We start from the raw sequence: 17,688 nt of genomic DNA, 5'->3' as shown, positions 1-17,688 counted from the left end.
CATTTAATGTGTTACTATATAGTCACTAGGCACTGATCCCTCACAAAATCCTGTACTCTCTGAATGTCATTCTCAAAAAGCACTTGGAATCTGAAAGCGATTCTACAAGTGACCTTTCTCTTAATGGTTATACTGCAGCCTTGAGCAGCTATTGCAGAATACAAAAATATGGGGGTGAAAACTGATGGGAATACTTCCTGACCTCTATTCTAGCATAGAACGTGTTAAGCACTACACCACGGCCACGCAGTAAATACAGCTCTAAATCTGTTCCAGATATAATAATGAAGAATGTCGTACTTTAGTCGTTCATTGGCAACTAACCCATTTGTTGATCTGTTTTTTTTTTCAGCACTGTTGAATGTTTGGCAGGTTTGCTGGAGCACTGTGTGTTCATCTGACATTAACAAACTATTTCTGTTAATTACCGCAGGTTTACACCCTATGAATGGTACAATCCCCACCCTTGCAATCCTGACTCAGACGTGGTGGAAAACAATTTTACTTTACTAAATAGTTTCTGGTTTGGAGTTGGAGCTCTCATGCAGCAAGGTACATAGGTCACACACCATTCCTACACACATCCCACAGTGTGCTGGGGGCCTTTGTGCCTGGTAAGCTCCATCCTCAGCATCTATGCTCCATACTGTAAAACCTGGCGGGCATTAAAAGGAATAATCATGAATAGTACTGGGAAAGTTACGTTTGATGGTTCAAAAATACATCAAACTACAAAATAACAGTGGACTCCTGGCTGAGGATGGATAGGACAGCAAGCTGAAAATGCAACAAGTCGAAGATGAATAACTATTTTAGAATATTTTAAAACCTGGTGAGGGTACAGAAATTTTGAAGTACGTCAGTGACTGATGTATGAATCATATACTGATGAGTTATTAAACTCACTGATGGGAACATGCTGTATTTGCACCTCTGCTAATGTAGTTTAGACTAACAGGTCAATCTTTAAATGGGGAGTAAAAGTTTTATTTGGGCAGGACTTCAATTTTAATTTACATGAAGTATGATGTGTTAGGAAGTAATTTGGGTAAATATCGACCAAACATGATCTGTGAAACAATTCAGGAGTGTAGTCAGGAAGCTTTGAAAATTTAGATGTTTCCATATATATCTTGGCTCTGAGGAAATAGTTACTTTACATTGGGATTCTTCCCAAAATTTGATATTTTAGTGAAAATCTGCCTGTCACCTGCTATAAATATTATACGGTTACAATATGCTGCAAACATATACAAGGAGGATGTGCAACCACTGTTGAGAGGTTATTTAACAAAAGAGTAGAATTACTCAACTGTAATTATATTTCATAATTTAACAAAACCGCTGCGGGGGAATCTCTGGGGGGAAGGAGGGGGATCACCCTCTCGAGAGCAGGATTCACACCATTTCTCCAGGGTTTTCGCGGCTTTTCCCCTGAGGTTTTGGCAGACAATCGGAAGAAACCCCGGCAGAAATTCATCCCCGCTGGATTTAACCATGTGAGACAAAACAATAATATTCCAGCTCAGTCAGGACATGTCACCCTAGGAAACGGACCTATGACGAGTCATTAAATTCTGTACATGTTCATTTAATTCCCATTGTCCAATATAAAAAATACACAGCAGCCTGTCAGCATCTGAAAAGAAAAAGAGGAGGATTAACATTTTGCGTGTCGACCCTTTGTCAGAACTCCTATGTAAAAAAAAATTCTGATTTTATAAGTGAAAATGGATACACAAGACTTCAAGCAAATAGACCGGCATATAAAACAGTAATAAGATCACTTTGATACTGCAAGGTAGAACTGCAAGAAAATGTAATGGGGCAGAAATTCCTCTGGGGGTCTTCCCGCGGGCAATTGCCTCCTCGCTGGAGATTTTTTATGAATTTGCCTGGTGGTCTAGGAGGCGCCCTGATTTCCGATGGGGAGGCCTTCTCCTCCCGCGCTGCGAAGCGCGCTCTCGTGCAGAGGGTCCCGACGTAGAAGATGCAGTCATGTGTGACTGCTCAGCCAATCAGGTAAGTATTTCACAGGTTCCCGTTAATAGCACTGAGACTCACGTATCTACGAGTTCTCAGTGCTCTTAATGGGAACACAACCAAACACACAAATAATAAAAAATAATAAACAGACCACACATATTTAAATTTAATTGAAATGAAAGTTATTATGTCTTATAAAAATAAAATATTTTCCCGATTTTTAAAAAAGTTTTTTTAATTATGGTTAAAAATAAACTTACCGTAGTGGGGAGGGTTTTTAACAATAAACGATGTTTTTATAATTTTATTTTACAATTGTTTTTGTGTGTTTTAAAACAAAACACTTGTGCCTGTAAAAGTAGGCTATGGGCCTGCTTTTTCAGGCGCAAGATTTTTGAGGACATTTGCTTGGCAAGATATGGGTAACTAGCCCAATCTTGCCCGTACAAATGTCCTCGCTCCCGATCTGGCGTCCTCGCTCCCGATCTGGCTACGATCTGTCAAGCTCCAGCATTGCGCGCTGAAAACCAGCTTTTCCGATGCCTTCCCCGGTCTGTAGAGACGTCATATGGGCCCAGGACATCGGAATTTCCATGCCAATAAACATAACAATGTTTTGGACTTATATTTTACTGAAAATCTCAACAGTTTATGCCAGTGCTGAAAATGGGTAGCAAAAGGTTATGCCTGAGTCTAGTATTGCTTCATTGTTTTCTTGCTATCAGAATAAATTTGCAATGAAAGCTAAGAAATAATTAAACTAAGTATAGCCTACATCCCACTCAACGATACTTTGACAATTATAAGCTGAGTAAGTCTCACTGGGATTAACAGCAGGTTATGGTTTTAGGCACTTTCTGGTCTGTTAAAGCTGAATTAATAAAACATTATCATCAGGTTTTACAGTATAGCATCTGTGTGTTTGTGATGGTTGCATGTGTATGCGTGCTGATGAATGCTAGTTTTTCCCCTCCCCCCGTAATAATGGTGGCTGGTAAACTGAATGTATACCAGCCACACATGTGGACCATGTTGGAGTTTACCATCATCCACAGCAAATTGTGGGATGTCGTGTCTGATAGTTGCCATTACCTTGGATACATGACAGTCAACCCCAACCAGGCTCTGCTTGTCTTTTTAAAGAGATTTTTAAACCTATGTTTGCGCATACAAACTTGTGGTACTTGTGGACATAGTGCATCATGTTTAGCTTCTGCTAATAGCTGCAAAAAATTATAATCGAATGCCAACATCTGTGTGGAAAATGTGTGATCTTTGCGCGAGAGCCATCTGTTTGATTTTTATTGTGATGATCAGAGTTTCTCTTTCCTACAGACCATGAGCAAAGTCTGGATCAGGATTGGCTGTCATGTCTGCCATAAGGCACTAAAGAGACTTCAGCAAGTATTGTCTCTGAGCAAATCTTGCCCTAATTAAATTTTAATTTACTGACTCAACTAGAATTTAGCCACACCAACAAATTGTCAAATGGGGTGAATTATTACATTAATCATTTTAAAACTAATTTGTTTGTTGAAAATAAAAGGAAACACAATTTTAATCCAGAGTAGAAAAGACCACATATGTAACAATCCATGTACATATTGCACCTTCAAAGCCTCTGTTTGTGATCTCTCTCTAAGGCGAAATAAGTGATTTTTAAACCAGTTCAGCTTGTAATTTTAACCAAAATGGCAACCATAGAAATCAGAAAGCACCTTTTAGAGTAGCTTTTATAGTTTGATGTTTTCCTTTCAGCTATTGTGAAATAGCAAGTATAGGTGCTGTGCAATTCTTCAACACTGAATCAAATGTCATGATGCCATTGAAAATCTGCTGCCTATGCATCTAAATGTCTGCACTTTATAAATCCTCTTCTTTGTTACTAATCAATCCAGATTTAAAATTATAATAAAACTAATTTAAAGATGGCCTTTATAGATTCATAAGTTTATCCAATCAATTTAAGCTGTTTTGCATAATCAGGATCTTGGGAATACTAGAGGAGACTTTCCTGGGATCTCCAACTGCAGTGTTAAGTTATGTGCAACGTTTAAGTATAGCTCAACTATTAGCCTATTTCTCTATTTATGTCTAGTTTACTGTAGTCCATTTGAGCATGTTGTTCTGACCAAAAGGTTCTATCTGGAATCATTATTCAGCTCCCCAATATTTGTGTCTATGGGCTGGAATTTGATCAAAAAACTGCCACCGCTGGATTGCCGCCCAAAACCCGCCAAGATTATTCAATTAAGGCCAGTGGAAAATTGATCAAAAAATAGCAAAAATTCCGCATGCCGGGAAAAATCAGTGTTCCATGTGGATTCTTGGTGGAAAACGCGATCCTGGTCAAATTGAGCGGTATTTAATCAACATTTAGTCCGAGGCTGCGAATTGGGCCTAGGGAGGGAGGAAAACACAAAAAATAGTTTTCCAATTAACAAAAAAACAAAAGTCGGAAAACATTTACAGGAACCTTTTCCAATGAATCGCTGCAAAAAACTAAAAAAACCTTTCACTTACCTTTTTTTGCAGGGTTTTATACCTGCCGCTGCTGCTCCGGCTGGTTTCTCCTGGACGGTGTTTTTTTCAGCAACTACGGGTCACCACAACCACCACACTTGGGCGGTGGCGGTTTTTCCGGTGTTGCACATAAGAACATAAGAACATAAGAATTAGGAACAGGAGTAGGCCATCTAGCCCCTCGAGCCTGCTCCGCCATTCAACAAGATCATGGCTGATATGGCCGTGGACTCAGCTCCACTTACCCGCCCGCTCCCCATAACCCTTAATTCCCTTATTGGTTAAAAATCTATCTATCTGTGATTTGAATACATTCAATGGACTAGCCTCAAATGCTTCCTTGGACAGAGAATTCCACAGATTCACAACCCTCTGGGAGAAGAAATTCCTTCTCAACTCCGTTTTAAATTGGCTCCCGCATATTTTGAGGCTATGCCCCCTAGTTCTAGTCTCCCCGACCAGTGGAAACAACCTCTCTGCCTCTATCTTGTCTATCCCTTTCATTATTTTAAATGTTTCTATAAGATCACCCCTCATCCTTCTGAACTCCAACGAGTAAAGACCCAGTCTACTCAATCTATCTTCATAAGGTAAGCCCCTCATCTCCGGAATCAGCCTAGTGAATCGTCTCTGTACCCCTACTAAAGCTAGTATATCCTTCCTTAAGTAAGGTGACAAAAACTGCACGCAGTACTCCAGGTGTGGCCTCACCAATACCCTATACAGTTGCAGCAGGACCTCCCTGCTTTTGTACTCCATCCCTCTCGCAATGAAGGCCAACATTCCATTCACCTTCCTGATTACCTGTTGCACCTGCAAACTAACTTTTTGGGATTCATGCACAAGGACCCCCAGGTCCCTCTGCACCGCAGCATGTTGTAATTTCTCCCTATTCAAATAATATTCCCTTTTACTGTTTTTTTTCCCAAGGTGGACGACCTCACACTTTCCGACATTGTATTCCATCTGCCAAACCTTAGCCCATTCACTTAACCTATCTAAATCTCTTTGCAGCCTCTCTGTGTCCTCTACACCACCCGCTTTCCCACTAATCTTTGTGTCATCTGCAAATTTTGTTGCACTACACTCTGTCCCCTCTTCCAGGTCATCTATGCATATTGTAAACAGTTGTGCTCCCAGCACCGATCCCTGTGGCACACCACTAACCATCGATTTCCAACCCGAAAAGGACCCATTTATCCCGACTCTCTGCTTTCTGTTCGCCAGCTAATTCTCGATCCATGCTAATACATTTCCTCTGACTCCGCGTACCTTTATCTTCTGCAGTAACCTTTTGTGTGGCACCTTATCGAATGACTTTTGGAAATCTAAATACACCACATCCATCGGTACACCTCTATCCACCAGCACGCCAGTGATCCGCTCCCCAGCGGTATTTCGAAACCGCCGGCGGAACACTTTGATGAAACTCTCACCGGGTGGTTTTCAACAAAAAAAAAGGAATACCGCCGAGAAACCAGGCGGAAATGCTGATCAAATTCCAGCCCTTAGGGTTTACTTGAGCAGCCCTGATCATTTTGGCTATTAACATGTGTTTCTGCTTAAATGAGAGAATTTGATGGGAATGTTTATAGAAGAGTGAGCTCAGGGCCATGAGTGTAGATAATGCCATGTCATGTTAAAGTGAAGCTACCTGACAATTACCGGTATAATCTGGTTCTGAGTCGCCCCCGATGGCTTAGGGGGTAAAACTATTTCCTGATGTGCTACTGAGCTACACAGGCCAGAAAGCCCTGATCTTCTGAATGAGCTAATCTTAGCTGTGGCAGCTACGGAAGTGCTCCAATTGGTCTCAGTATTCCTGGGAGAATGGAAAAATTAGCCAGAGTTCCCACGCCTGCTCACTATCCAGTGACTCCATACAAGCACACATCGGGATTGAACTTGGCTGTGATGCTTCTGTTTTTCAATACCCTGCTAATGCTAGTGTTTGAAGACCAGGCCCTCAAAACTGCCACCAAGCTCATGGTCTACAGAGTCGTAGTAATACCCGCCCTCTTGTATGGCTCAGAAACATGGACCATTTACAGTAGACACCTCAAGTCGCTGGAGAAATACCACCAACGATGTCTCTGCAAGATTCTACAAATCCCCTGGGAAGATAGATGCACCAACATTAGCCTCCTCATCAGGCCAACATCCCCAGCATTGAAGCACTGACCACACTTGATCAGCTCCGCTGGACAGGCCACATAGTTCGCATGCCAGACACGTGACTCCCAAAGCAAGCGCTCTACTCGGAACTCCTTCATGGCAAACGAGCCAAAGCAGGGCAGTGGAAACGTTACACGGACACCCTCAAAGCCTCCCTGATAAAGTGCAACATCCCCACTGACACCTGGGAGTCCCTGGCCAAAGACCGCCCTAAGTGAAGGAAGTGCATCCGGGAGGGCGCTGAGCACCTCGAGTCTCGTCGTCGAGAGCATGCAGAAATCAAGCGTAGGCAGCGAAAAGAGCGTGCGGCAAACCAGTCCCACCCACCCCTTTCCTAGATGACTGTTTGTCCCATCTGTGAAAGAGACTGTGGTTCTCGTATTGGACTGTACAGCCATCTAAGAACTCATGCTCAGAGTGGAAGCAAGTCTTCCTCGATTCCAAGGTACTGCCTATGATGATGATGAATGGTCAATGACTATATGCACACATGAAGAATGACCTCTTGGGGAAGGTACCAGGGCACCAACTGCCTGTGGAACTGAGACCCAGCAAGAGTCAGCACCTTCAGGAGAGGAGAGAACATTGGAGGGGAGAAAATAAAAGGGCTAATTGTCTGTTTCACAGGATAAGTGCACATAAACAGGTGACTGGCCAGGCCATGCACCTGTCAACACCTCTCACCATTCTCTTGTCTGCCTACCTTAATGCACCTTTTTTATTATTTTGAAGTAGAGGTAACTCTCAACCCATCAGATTGAAGATAAGGTACAATAACATGCCAGTTTTCTTTGATTCAGTGAATGAAGTGTCCATTATCTTCTCAGTTTCCATTCCAAATTTGTGTGACCTCCCAAATGTTTGAGTGCATTCATTTTTTGTCAGATTAGCTTAAGCTTTTAAAAGTCAATTGGTTTCTGTCCTGTATTTCCTCTTTTTATTAATGACATTTTAAAAACAAATTTATTTGGAAAGTGAAGTAAAGAAATTAAAAACGCAATGTTGTCCAAAATATTTAGTTTATGCGCCACCTGTCGAACAAGGATTGACTATATATATTTTAAAAAGGCATCAAAGTTGGCCATCCTTTTTTCTAATTAATTCAATTGTTTACATTTCCCATGAAACAATTTTTATTTGTCAATGTGTTTTGCCTCTGCCTTGGAATGACTGAACAATCGAAGTTTACAGCACAGAAATAGGCCATTTGACTCATCATTTCTGTGTCAGCTCTCTCCAAGAGCAGTCCAACACTAATCACAATGCTCCACTCTCCCCATTGCCCTGTATCGTGCTTCAAATACTCTGCCAACTTTCCCATAACAATTCAATGGTCTCTGCCTGTGGCAAAGCATCCCATGCTCCAACAATCCTATGCGTAAATACATTTCGTATTGTCTTTCCTCACTTTCTTAGAGATAATTTAAAAATAACGAGCCCTTGGCAACTCCCAAACCAGATGAAATAGTTACTCTATGAAAACACTTCCTAATTTCAAAAACTATTAAATCTCCTCTTGGCCTTCTCTGCTGCAATGGAAGTAGTCCCAGTAGCCCAAGCCTCTCCTCGTAACTAAAGTTTTCGAACTCTGGCATCATCCTGGCGAATCGAGACTGTTTGCTCTCTGTGGCTTTGATGCTCTAATGCTTTGTGCTGCTTTAGTGCCTTCCTCAGTGTCAGTGCCACCTGAACCACTGGTGCATTGACCAGTGCCCAACTGTCTTCAGTGACATCATTGGGCCCATTGCAAAGATCATACTTGTACATTTGAGTGAATGAGCAATTTGTTTTCTCTGCTGTCTGGCCCATCATATTTCACAAGAGCTGCAAACTAAACAAGTGCTGATTCTCTGCTTAGTGGATGTTTCAATGGCGTTTTGTTCAGCAATCCTCAATCTGTGAACTTAATGATTTTTCTTACCATTGTGACAGGATCAGAACTGATGCCCAAAGCTCTCTCCACTAGAATAGTGGGTGGAATCTGGTGGTTTTTCACATTAATTATAATATCGTCATATACTGCCAACTTGGCTGCCTTTCTGACTGTGGAAAGAATGGATTCTCCCATAGACTCAGCAGATGACTTGGCAAAACAAACCAAAATAGAATATGGCGCTGTCAAAGATGGATCCACAATAACTTTCTTTAAGGTAGGACATAGACTAGTGTTGATTTTTTTTTCTTTCAACCCTATCCTTACCCAATTTTGTGTTCTAAAGGCTTCCTCTGTGATCATGAAAGTGATTTTACAAAGATTCAAATACACACAGTAAACATTTAAGATGTGTCTTTTTCAACTGGTCATCTTTGGGTATTGAGGTTGCGGGTTGGGGTTGTGATTTTAGCTGGGTGCCATGCCCTATGGACCTGATCCTGTTATTTATTATATAGAAGCAACTTTGTGTAAACCATACCTAAACAACAGGAACTTCTTTATTCCAGTCATTGGTTTTACATTTGCCATTTAATTTAGTTGTTGTTCAGACTGAAAGCATGGAAGTTCATGTGTTAGATTATGTGATATATTCATAGAGCACAAGCACACACAGCTTCCAACATGGCAGACAACTCTCTCTCGGAAGTCTCTGGAATCTGCCTGGTTCTGTTTATTATTAACTCTGCAGTTGCAGTACACAACATGTCCACACCCACAGTGTAGAGCTCCAAACATTACAAGCTTATAGACATTACACTTCTCCCTCCTTAATGAAGAAGTTATTCTAACAAATATCATACATAACTTTCCTGTTTATACACAACACAAGATATAGACTTACTTGTTTCCATATTTACAAATTTAACTTTACCACTTGTTTTCTGTTTCGAAGAGGATACCTTCGCTCTCGAACAGAACCTTCCAAACATGGTGTCGAATCTAAACGCATTCGAGGCTCATCCTGAGGAATGTTTTCCTCCACGGAATTTCCTTGATTTTCATTTGAACTCACTCTAACTTCAGGCTCTTTGTTTTCCTGACTCCGACTCAGACTTTCATTCTGATTCTCTCCTGGATTTGTTTCCAGTACATTGGATTTAGGATTTGCTATTGGTGTATCAAAACTATCTGATGAGTCAGAAATAATTGAATCATTCCCACCTTCAACTCCTTCCATGTCTGTCGGTAAAATATGATCAATATGAACAAACCTAACCTGCCAATTATCAAACATCTTTACCAAATATGTGTGAGGACCACATATCTTCACCAGTCTTCCTGGTTACCATTTATGGTGATGGTTCTTCACTCTCACCTTCTGGTTTAATTTCACACTTCTCTCTTTTACTCTACCTCTATCATGATTCTCTTTCTGGCTTAATTGCGTCTCTTCTACGGACTGTGCCAAATTTGGTTTTAACAACGAGAATCTGGTTCATGGCTGTTGGAAACATAGAAACATAGAAAATAGGTGCAGGAGTAGACCATTCGGCCCTTCGAGCCTGCACCGCCATTCAATGAATTCATGGCTGAACATGCAACTTCAGTACCCCATTCCTGCTTTCTTGCCATACCCCTTGATCCCCCTAGTAGTAAGGACTACATCTAACTCCTGTTGTTTGAAAAACAACTCTGCTGTTGTTCTACCAGTAGTTGTATGAGGAGTATTTCAATATGTAATCAAAAAATTAGCCAATTTGTGATCCAATGACAACTGTGGTTCCCTTGGATTTGGATCTAACATTTGTTTTATGAGGGCACGTTTTACAATTTGTACAGTGCGCTCTGCTGCACCATTCGAAGCAGAATGGTATGGTGGAACCTTGGTATGTTTCACACCATTTTTGCTCGTGAATTGCGCAAATTCTTCTGAACGAAATTGTGGTTCATTATCCGAAACAATTTCTTCAGGGAGGCCAAATGAAGAAAATAATTTTCGTAAAATGTCCAATGTTTTACTTGTTGTTATTTTCCACATTGGAAACACCTCAACCCACTTTGAATGGCTATCAATCACAATGACCAATTGTTGTCCACCTAACTCAGCAAAATCAATATGTAGCCTTTGCCACACACTGGGAGGCCATTTCCATGGCTGTAATGGTACTGGTGGTGGTTGCTTGCTTACTGATTGACATATCGTACACTGACTCACAATGTACTCTATATCTTTATCAAGACCTGGCCACCATAAATAACTGTGTGCAAAACTCTTGGTCAAGCACATTCCCAGGTGCTGGTCATGGAGGTCTCCTAATAATTTGGACCTGAGTTTCTTTGGTATAACCACTCTTGCACCCCACATGATACAATCTTTATCTACTGATAATTCATTCCTACGAATTAAGAATGGATGTGTATCTTTGACTATTGCATGGTTTGGCCATCCATTTGCAATATACTCATACACCTTTGACATCACGGGGTCACGTTTGGTTGCTCTACCAATCTCTTCAGCTGTGATTGGTAGTTCATCAATGTATGAAAAATAAAACACTTCTTCCCTATCGGGTGTAACCTGTGATGGGGAAGGCAATCTAGATATTGCATCAGCATTACTGTGATCAGCTGATCGCCTGTACTCAATATCATATGTATATGCTGACAAAATCAAAGCCCATCTCTGCATTCGGGCTGCAGCTAATGTTGGAACTGGGGACTTTGGATGGAGGATTGCTGTTCGGAGCTTATGGTCCGTAACGATGGTAAACTTACAACCATACAAGTATTTGTGAAACTTCTTGACCCCAAAAATTAATGCCAAAGCTTCCCTTTCAATTTGCGCATAATTACTCTCACTGGCACTGAGAGTGCGTGAAGCAAAAGCAATTGGTCTCTCCTCCCCACTACATGATACATGAGAGATCACTGCCCCAACTTCATATGGAGAGGCATCACATGCTAGCTTAATCTCCTTAGATATGTCATAGTGAACTAACATGGTGCTCTCTACCAATTTGCTTTTACACTCCTTGAATGCTGTATCGCATTCTTTTGACCACTTCCACTGGACCTGTTTTTTCAAAAGTTCATTCAGTGGATGTAATACTGTAGCCAAATTTGGGAGGAACTTCCCATAATAGTTCAAAAGACCCAAAAATGAACGAAGTTCAGTGACATTCCTGGGAGTGGGTGCATTTCTAATTGCATCCAATTTTGGATGTAAACCATCTTTGTCTACTCTGTACCCTAATACTCCACTGAGTTTTTAAATAACTCACACTTACAAGCAGACACTCGTACTCTGTGCTTCTCTAGCTGTTTGAGGACTTCATTCAATATGTTCTTATTAATTTGCTTATTTGGTGTTGAAATTAGTATGTCATCCAAATAAGATACTACCCCTTCAATACCTTGCAAAATCTGGTTCATCACCCCTTGGAATATAGCAGCGGCGGAAGACACTCCAAACGGTAGCCTATTAAATTGATATAGGCCTAGATGAGTATTTATAGTCAAACATGACTTGGACTCCTCATCTAGTTCAAGCTGTAAGTAGGCATGCGTAAGATCCAGATTTGAGAAGATCTGACCACCTGTCAGTGTTGTGAACAAATCTTCTATATTCGGCAATGTATTAGGGACATTACCCTCTAGAACCTGGTTTACGGTTACTTTATAATCACCACACAATCTTACCTTACCATCGGACTTAGGTACAACAACAATGGGTGTAGCCCAATTACATCGATCTATTTTACAAATAATGTTCTCAGTCTCTAGTCTTTTGAGTTCTTGCGCAACTTTCTCCTTGAGTGCATATGGTACAGAACGTGGCTTGTAGTAAACCGATCTAGCGTCCTTCTGTACCCTGACACTCGCCTTGAAGCCTTGGATTGGACTGCCCATTTCGCAGAACACCTTCGGATACTTCTTTATAACATCATCCGTTGATGAAGATCTCGCTTCCACACAGAAAATCTTACTCTAATCCAGCTTCAGTGAACTCAACCAATTTCTTTCTAGTAAGGCAGACTTGTCTCCTTTCACTACTATTAGAGGCAAGTTCTGAAATTGATCTTTATATTTCACCGTTACGGTGATACGACCTACCACAGGAATTTTCTCTCCTGAGTAGCCTCGCAGCTCTATCTTGGATTTCTCCAGTTGGAAATCACGCAATTTGTCAAGGTACAGTGACTCTGGTACTACACTCACGGATGCACCCGTGTCAATTTCCATTGGTATCTTGAATCCCGCAACATCTATGTGGATTTTGATGCTTTCTGAATCGCTGTCCGTTAACCTCATGCTCCTGATGACGTGTAAATCTAACATCTCCTCGTCCTGTTGTTGTTCTTCCATGCTATGTAGTCTCTTGGGATTTCTACTCATAGCTTTGAACACTGGACTCATAGCTTTGGAAGCTGGTTTACTCTTCGGTCAGCATGCCTTCGCAAGATGCCCAGTCTTCCTGCAGAAGAAACACTCTGCCTTCACGTATGGACAACTTTGAGCAATGTGTTGTCCCAGGCACCTATAGCACGACTTCGATGCTCTGTTAGAATTTCCAGTTTCTGAGACTTTGGGCCCCCACCATCTTTTACTTTGAACCTGCAGGTGATTTACCTCGGTTGACTGATGACCATAATTATTATTTACTTCTCGGGAATATTGTTCGGCCATGCCCATCGACCTCGCTTTCCGACAAGCAATCTCAAAAGTCAAGTCATCCGTCGTCAATAACTTCCTTCTGATTGCATCATTTTTCACCTCACAAACAAAAACGATCCCTTAATGCTCGGTTTTGAACGTTTCCAAAATTACAATGCATCAATAGCTTTTTTAATGCTACGATGTAATCACTGATACTTTCATCAACCTTTTGATTCCGAATCCCAAAACGATAGCTTTCAGCAATTTCTAACGGTTTGGGGTTATAGTGCTGCTCCAGCTTCATTAAAATCTCTTTAAGCATTGTGTCCTTCGGCTCGTCAGGCACAAGCAGATTTACAAGGGTTTCGTACAATGCTGGACCCGCCTCCGATAAGAAGATCGCTTTCTTATGTTCCAACACAGCCCGGTTCTGGACTGCATTGTCTGGAACTTCGATTATGGTATTTGCAGTAAAATACATTTCTAGCCGATCCACATACACTTTAAAACGTTCCCGGTCATGTCTATATTCCCCCAAATGTCCGATTACACCTGCTATTTTAATCACGAGCTGTTCACACCGTGTGCTGTATTTTACCTCGGATTTTGTAGCTTTTTTCCAAAGACAGAAACTTTCAAAGTCTCTCTGTTGGCTGGCTGAATCCTTCCCCAACAAAATTTAAGCTTTAAATCATCCTAAAAATCCCATCGCCAAATGTGATATATTCACAGAGCACAAGCACACACAGCTTCCAACATGGCAGACAGCTCTCTCTCGGAAGCCTCCGGAATCTGCCTGGTTCTGTTTATTATTAACTCTGCAGTTGCAGTACACAACACATCCACATCCACAGTGTGGAGCTACAAACATTAGAAGCTTATAGACATTACGGATTACATAGAATTTAGGATTTTGAAAAGCAAAACATGTTTCAGATCTCGAATGCAGAGTATAGCAATTACAGTTGGCGATAGGAGCGAACAAATGCTTTGAATGTTTGTATAATCCTCTGTCCACAATTCAAAGGCAGACATTAATCTGTTTATTGTAAATGGGTTAATACCGTCCTAAAATAACAAAGAATGTCTTAAGAATGCATTAAGTGTCCTCCCACTGGTAACTTTTAGGCTGTGAATTTCCGATATTCTAATTTAGAAAAACAAAATGGTAAAGTAAGGGCAGACTTGACAAATTCACAGTCCTGGCACAGAATGTCATGCACTGAGAGCACGCAGCAGGAGTTCAGGGGTGGAGCTCACTGGGCTATGCAGGATCTTCTGTCCATTTAAAAGAAAATCCTGCCAGGTCTGGTGACTTCCACGCCCAAATTCCCCATGTGCGCCCTCAGCACACAAAGCTTCGTGCTTGTAAACGTATTGGGAAATGACTTGCGGAACTGTTGTTAGTCCATCTTAATCCATTGCTTAAAATAGAAAATGCAATTAGAATATCACCACGAGTCAGGAAGCAGGAAAAGCAGCAGCTTTTGTGCTGTACTGGGATGTCCCATAGAAGATCTGCAAGCACCTGGTGTGGAGCAATCACTCACCCTGTGAGCTTTTTATTAAATGCGGATATTAATACAATTGACTTGGACACCACATGCTTTGAAATCGTTTCACAGATTTTGGGATGTGAGTGCATACTGTATATTGGCCAGAAATAGCAGCGAACCTGGGGACTGGGAGAAATTTAGAACTCAGCAGAGGAGGACAAAGGGTTTGATTAGGGCAGGGAAAATGGAGTATGAGAAGAAGCTTGCAGGGAACATTAACACGGATTGCAAAAGTTTCTATAGATATGTAAAGAGAAAAAGGTTAGTAAAGACAAACGTAGGTCCGCTGCAGTCAGAATCAGGGGAAGTCATAACGGGGAACAAAGAAATGGCGGACCAATTGAACAAGTACTTTGGTTCGGTATTCACGAAGGAGGACACGAACAACCTTCCGGTTATAAAAGGGGTCGGGGGGTCTAGTAAGGAGGAGGAACTGAGGGAAATCCTTATTAGCCGGGAAATTGTGTTGGGGAAATTGATGGGATTGAAGGCTGATAAATCCCCAGGGCCTGATGGACTGCATCCCAGAGTACTTAAGGAGGTGGCCTTGGAAATAGTGGATGCGTTGACAGTCATTTTCCAACATTCCATTGACTCTGGATCAGTTCCTATGGAGTGGAGGGTAGCCAATGTAACCCCACTTTTTAAAAAAGGAGGGAGAGAGAAAACAGGGAATTATAGACCGGTCAGCCTGACATCGGTAGTGGGTAAAATGATGGAATCAATTATTAAGGATGTCATAGCAGTGCATTTGGAAAGAGGTGACATGATAGGTCCAAGTCAGCATGGATTTGTGAAAGGGAAATCATGCTTGACAAATCTTCTGGAATTTTTTGAGGATGTTTCCAGTAGAGTGGATAAGGGAGAACCAGTTGATGTGGTATATTTGGACTTTCAGAAGGCGTTCGACAAGGTACCACACAAGAGATTGATGTGCAAAGTTAGAGCACATGGGATTGGGGGTAGTGTACTGACATGGATTGAGAACTGGTTGTCAGACAGGAAGCAAAGAGTAGGAGTAAATGGGTACTTTTCAGAATGGCAGGCAGTGACTAGTGGGGTACCGCAAGGTTCTGTGCTGGGGCCCCAGCTGTTTACACTGTACATTAATGATTTAGACGAGGGGATTAAATGTAGTATCTCCAAATTTGCGGATGACACTAAGTTGGGTGGCAGTGTGAGCTGCGAGGAGGATGCTGTGAGGCTGTAGAGCGACTTGGATAGGTTAGGTGAGTGGGCAAATGCATGGCAGATGAAGTATAATGTGGATAAATGTGAGGTTATCCACTTTGGTGGTAAAAACAGAGAGACAGACTATTATCTGAATGGTGACAGATTAGGAAAAGGGGAGGTGCAAAGAGACCTGGGTGTCATGGTACATCAGTCATTGAAGGTTAGCATGCAGGTGCAGCAGGTGGTTAAGAAAGCAAATGGCATGTTGGCCTTCATAGCAAGGGGATTTGAGTACAGGGGCAGGGAGGTGTTGCTACAGTTGTACAGGGCATTGGTGAGGCCACACCTGGAGTATTGTGTACAGTTTTGGTCTCCTAACCTGAGGAAGGACATTCTTGCTATTGAGGGAGTGCAGCGAAGGTTCACCAGACTAATTCCCGGGATGGCGGGACTGACCTATCAAGAAAGACTGGATCAACTGGGCTTGTATTCACTGGAGTTCAGAAGAATGAGAGGGGACCTCATAGAAACATTTAAAATTCTGACGGGGTTGGACAGGTTAGATGCAGGAAGAATGTTCCCAATGTTGGGGAAGTCCAGAACCAGAGGTCACAGTCTAAGGATAAGGGGTAAGCCATTTAGGACCGAGATGCGGAGGAACTTCTTCACCCAGAGAGTGGTGAACCTGTGGAATTCTCTACCACAGAAAGTTGTTGAGGCCAATTCACTAAATATATTCAAAAAGGAGTTAGATGAGGTCCTTACTACTAGGGGGATCAAGGGGTATGGCGAGAAAGCAGGAATGGGGTACTGAAGTTGAATGTTCAGCCATGAACTCATTGAATGGCGGTGCAGGCTAGAAGGGCCGAATGGCCTACTCCTGCACCTATTTTCTATGTTTCTATGTTTCTATGCCAATTTAATCCATATTATCTATACCCAAGAAGTTGTCAGATTTTACAGACAAACCCTGCAGAGATCACTTATTGTAAGATTCCCACTGCACCTACTGTTAACAGAATATGATTACCAGAATAACTCTCTAAGGCTTTCAAAGCACGTTTCATGAAGGCCCTGGGGGTGATATTACACAAACACAATTCATTATACATCACAGCTAAACAAATTACACATTAACAAAGCTAACCATTTTACACAAATACACGCCAATAGGTAACATCCATTTAGATAATAATGCATTAATCAATAAAACAATTTGCTGCATTTTAAAGTACTGAGGCAGAATGTTCTTCCTTAATTTAAGTGTCTGCTCTTGAAATGTGCCTTACCTCTCTGGACTGAGAGATTCTAAAGGGTAGCACCTCAATATATTATATGGCTCTCTCTTGAGGCTTTGATTCATTGCAGTAAATTGAAAGTAATGGACAGAAATCCGATCTGCACTACTTGTGTGCAAAGCCTCAGGCAAAACAGAGCCTTGCAATATTTGCCTTACTGTCTTTTGTTGCAAGATCTGATGGAATGTGGGTGGGGTGTTAGAGACTTTACCACATATTTCTTATTATCACCCCCATCTTCAATAACTCTTACTTGCCCATTCCATTCTATACAACTACCTCCTCAAGTCTAACCTCTCTTTTCTCTCCAAGGTTCCCAGATGCAGTATCATCTCACAGCTCCATGCCCAACTCTCTCAAAACTCCCTGTTCAAATCCCTTCAGTCTGGCTTCCATCCTGCTCACAACATCAAAACAGCCCTGCCCAAAGTCACGAATGAGATCC

At 41.7% G+C, this 17,688-nt stretch overlaps 1 protein-coding gene across 4 annotated transcripts in view; it reads left to right on the top strand.

The window, feature by feature from the left end:
• LOC139276000 (glutamate receptor ionotropic, kainate 1) overlaps positions 1-17,688 on the top strand; it is a 519,919-nt gene that overhangs the window by 446,305 nt on the left and 55,926 nt on the right. For all 4 annotated transcript variants that reach the window (XM_070893316.1, XM_070893319.1, XM_070893320.1 and 1 more), the window contains 2 exons: positions 434-552; positions 8,617-8,834. In XM_070893316.1, coding sequence (XP_070749417.1) covers positions 434-552; positions 8,617-8,834 — 337 coding nt within the window. The remainder of the gene's footprint in view (positions 1-433; positions 553-8,616; positions 8,835-17,688) is intronic.

The sequence above is a fragment of the Pristiophorus japonicus genome, chromosome 11 (genome assembly GCF_044704955.1).
Source record: "Pristiophorus japonicus isolate sPriJap1 chromosome 11, sPriJap1.hap1, whole genome shotgun sequence".
Taxonomy (NCBI): domain Eukaryota; kingdom Metazoa; phylum Chordata; class Chondrichthyes; family Pristiophoridae; genus Pristiophorus; species Pristiophorus japonicus.
The sequence above is the reverse complement of the archived record's forward strand: the minus strand, read 5'-3'. Positions and strand labels throughout refer to the sequence as shown.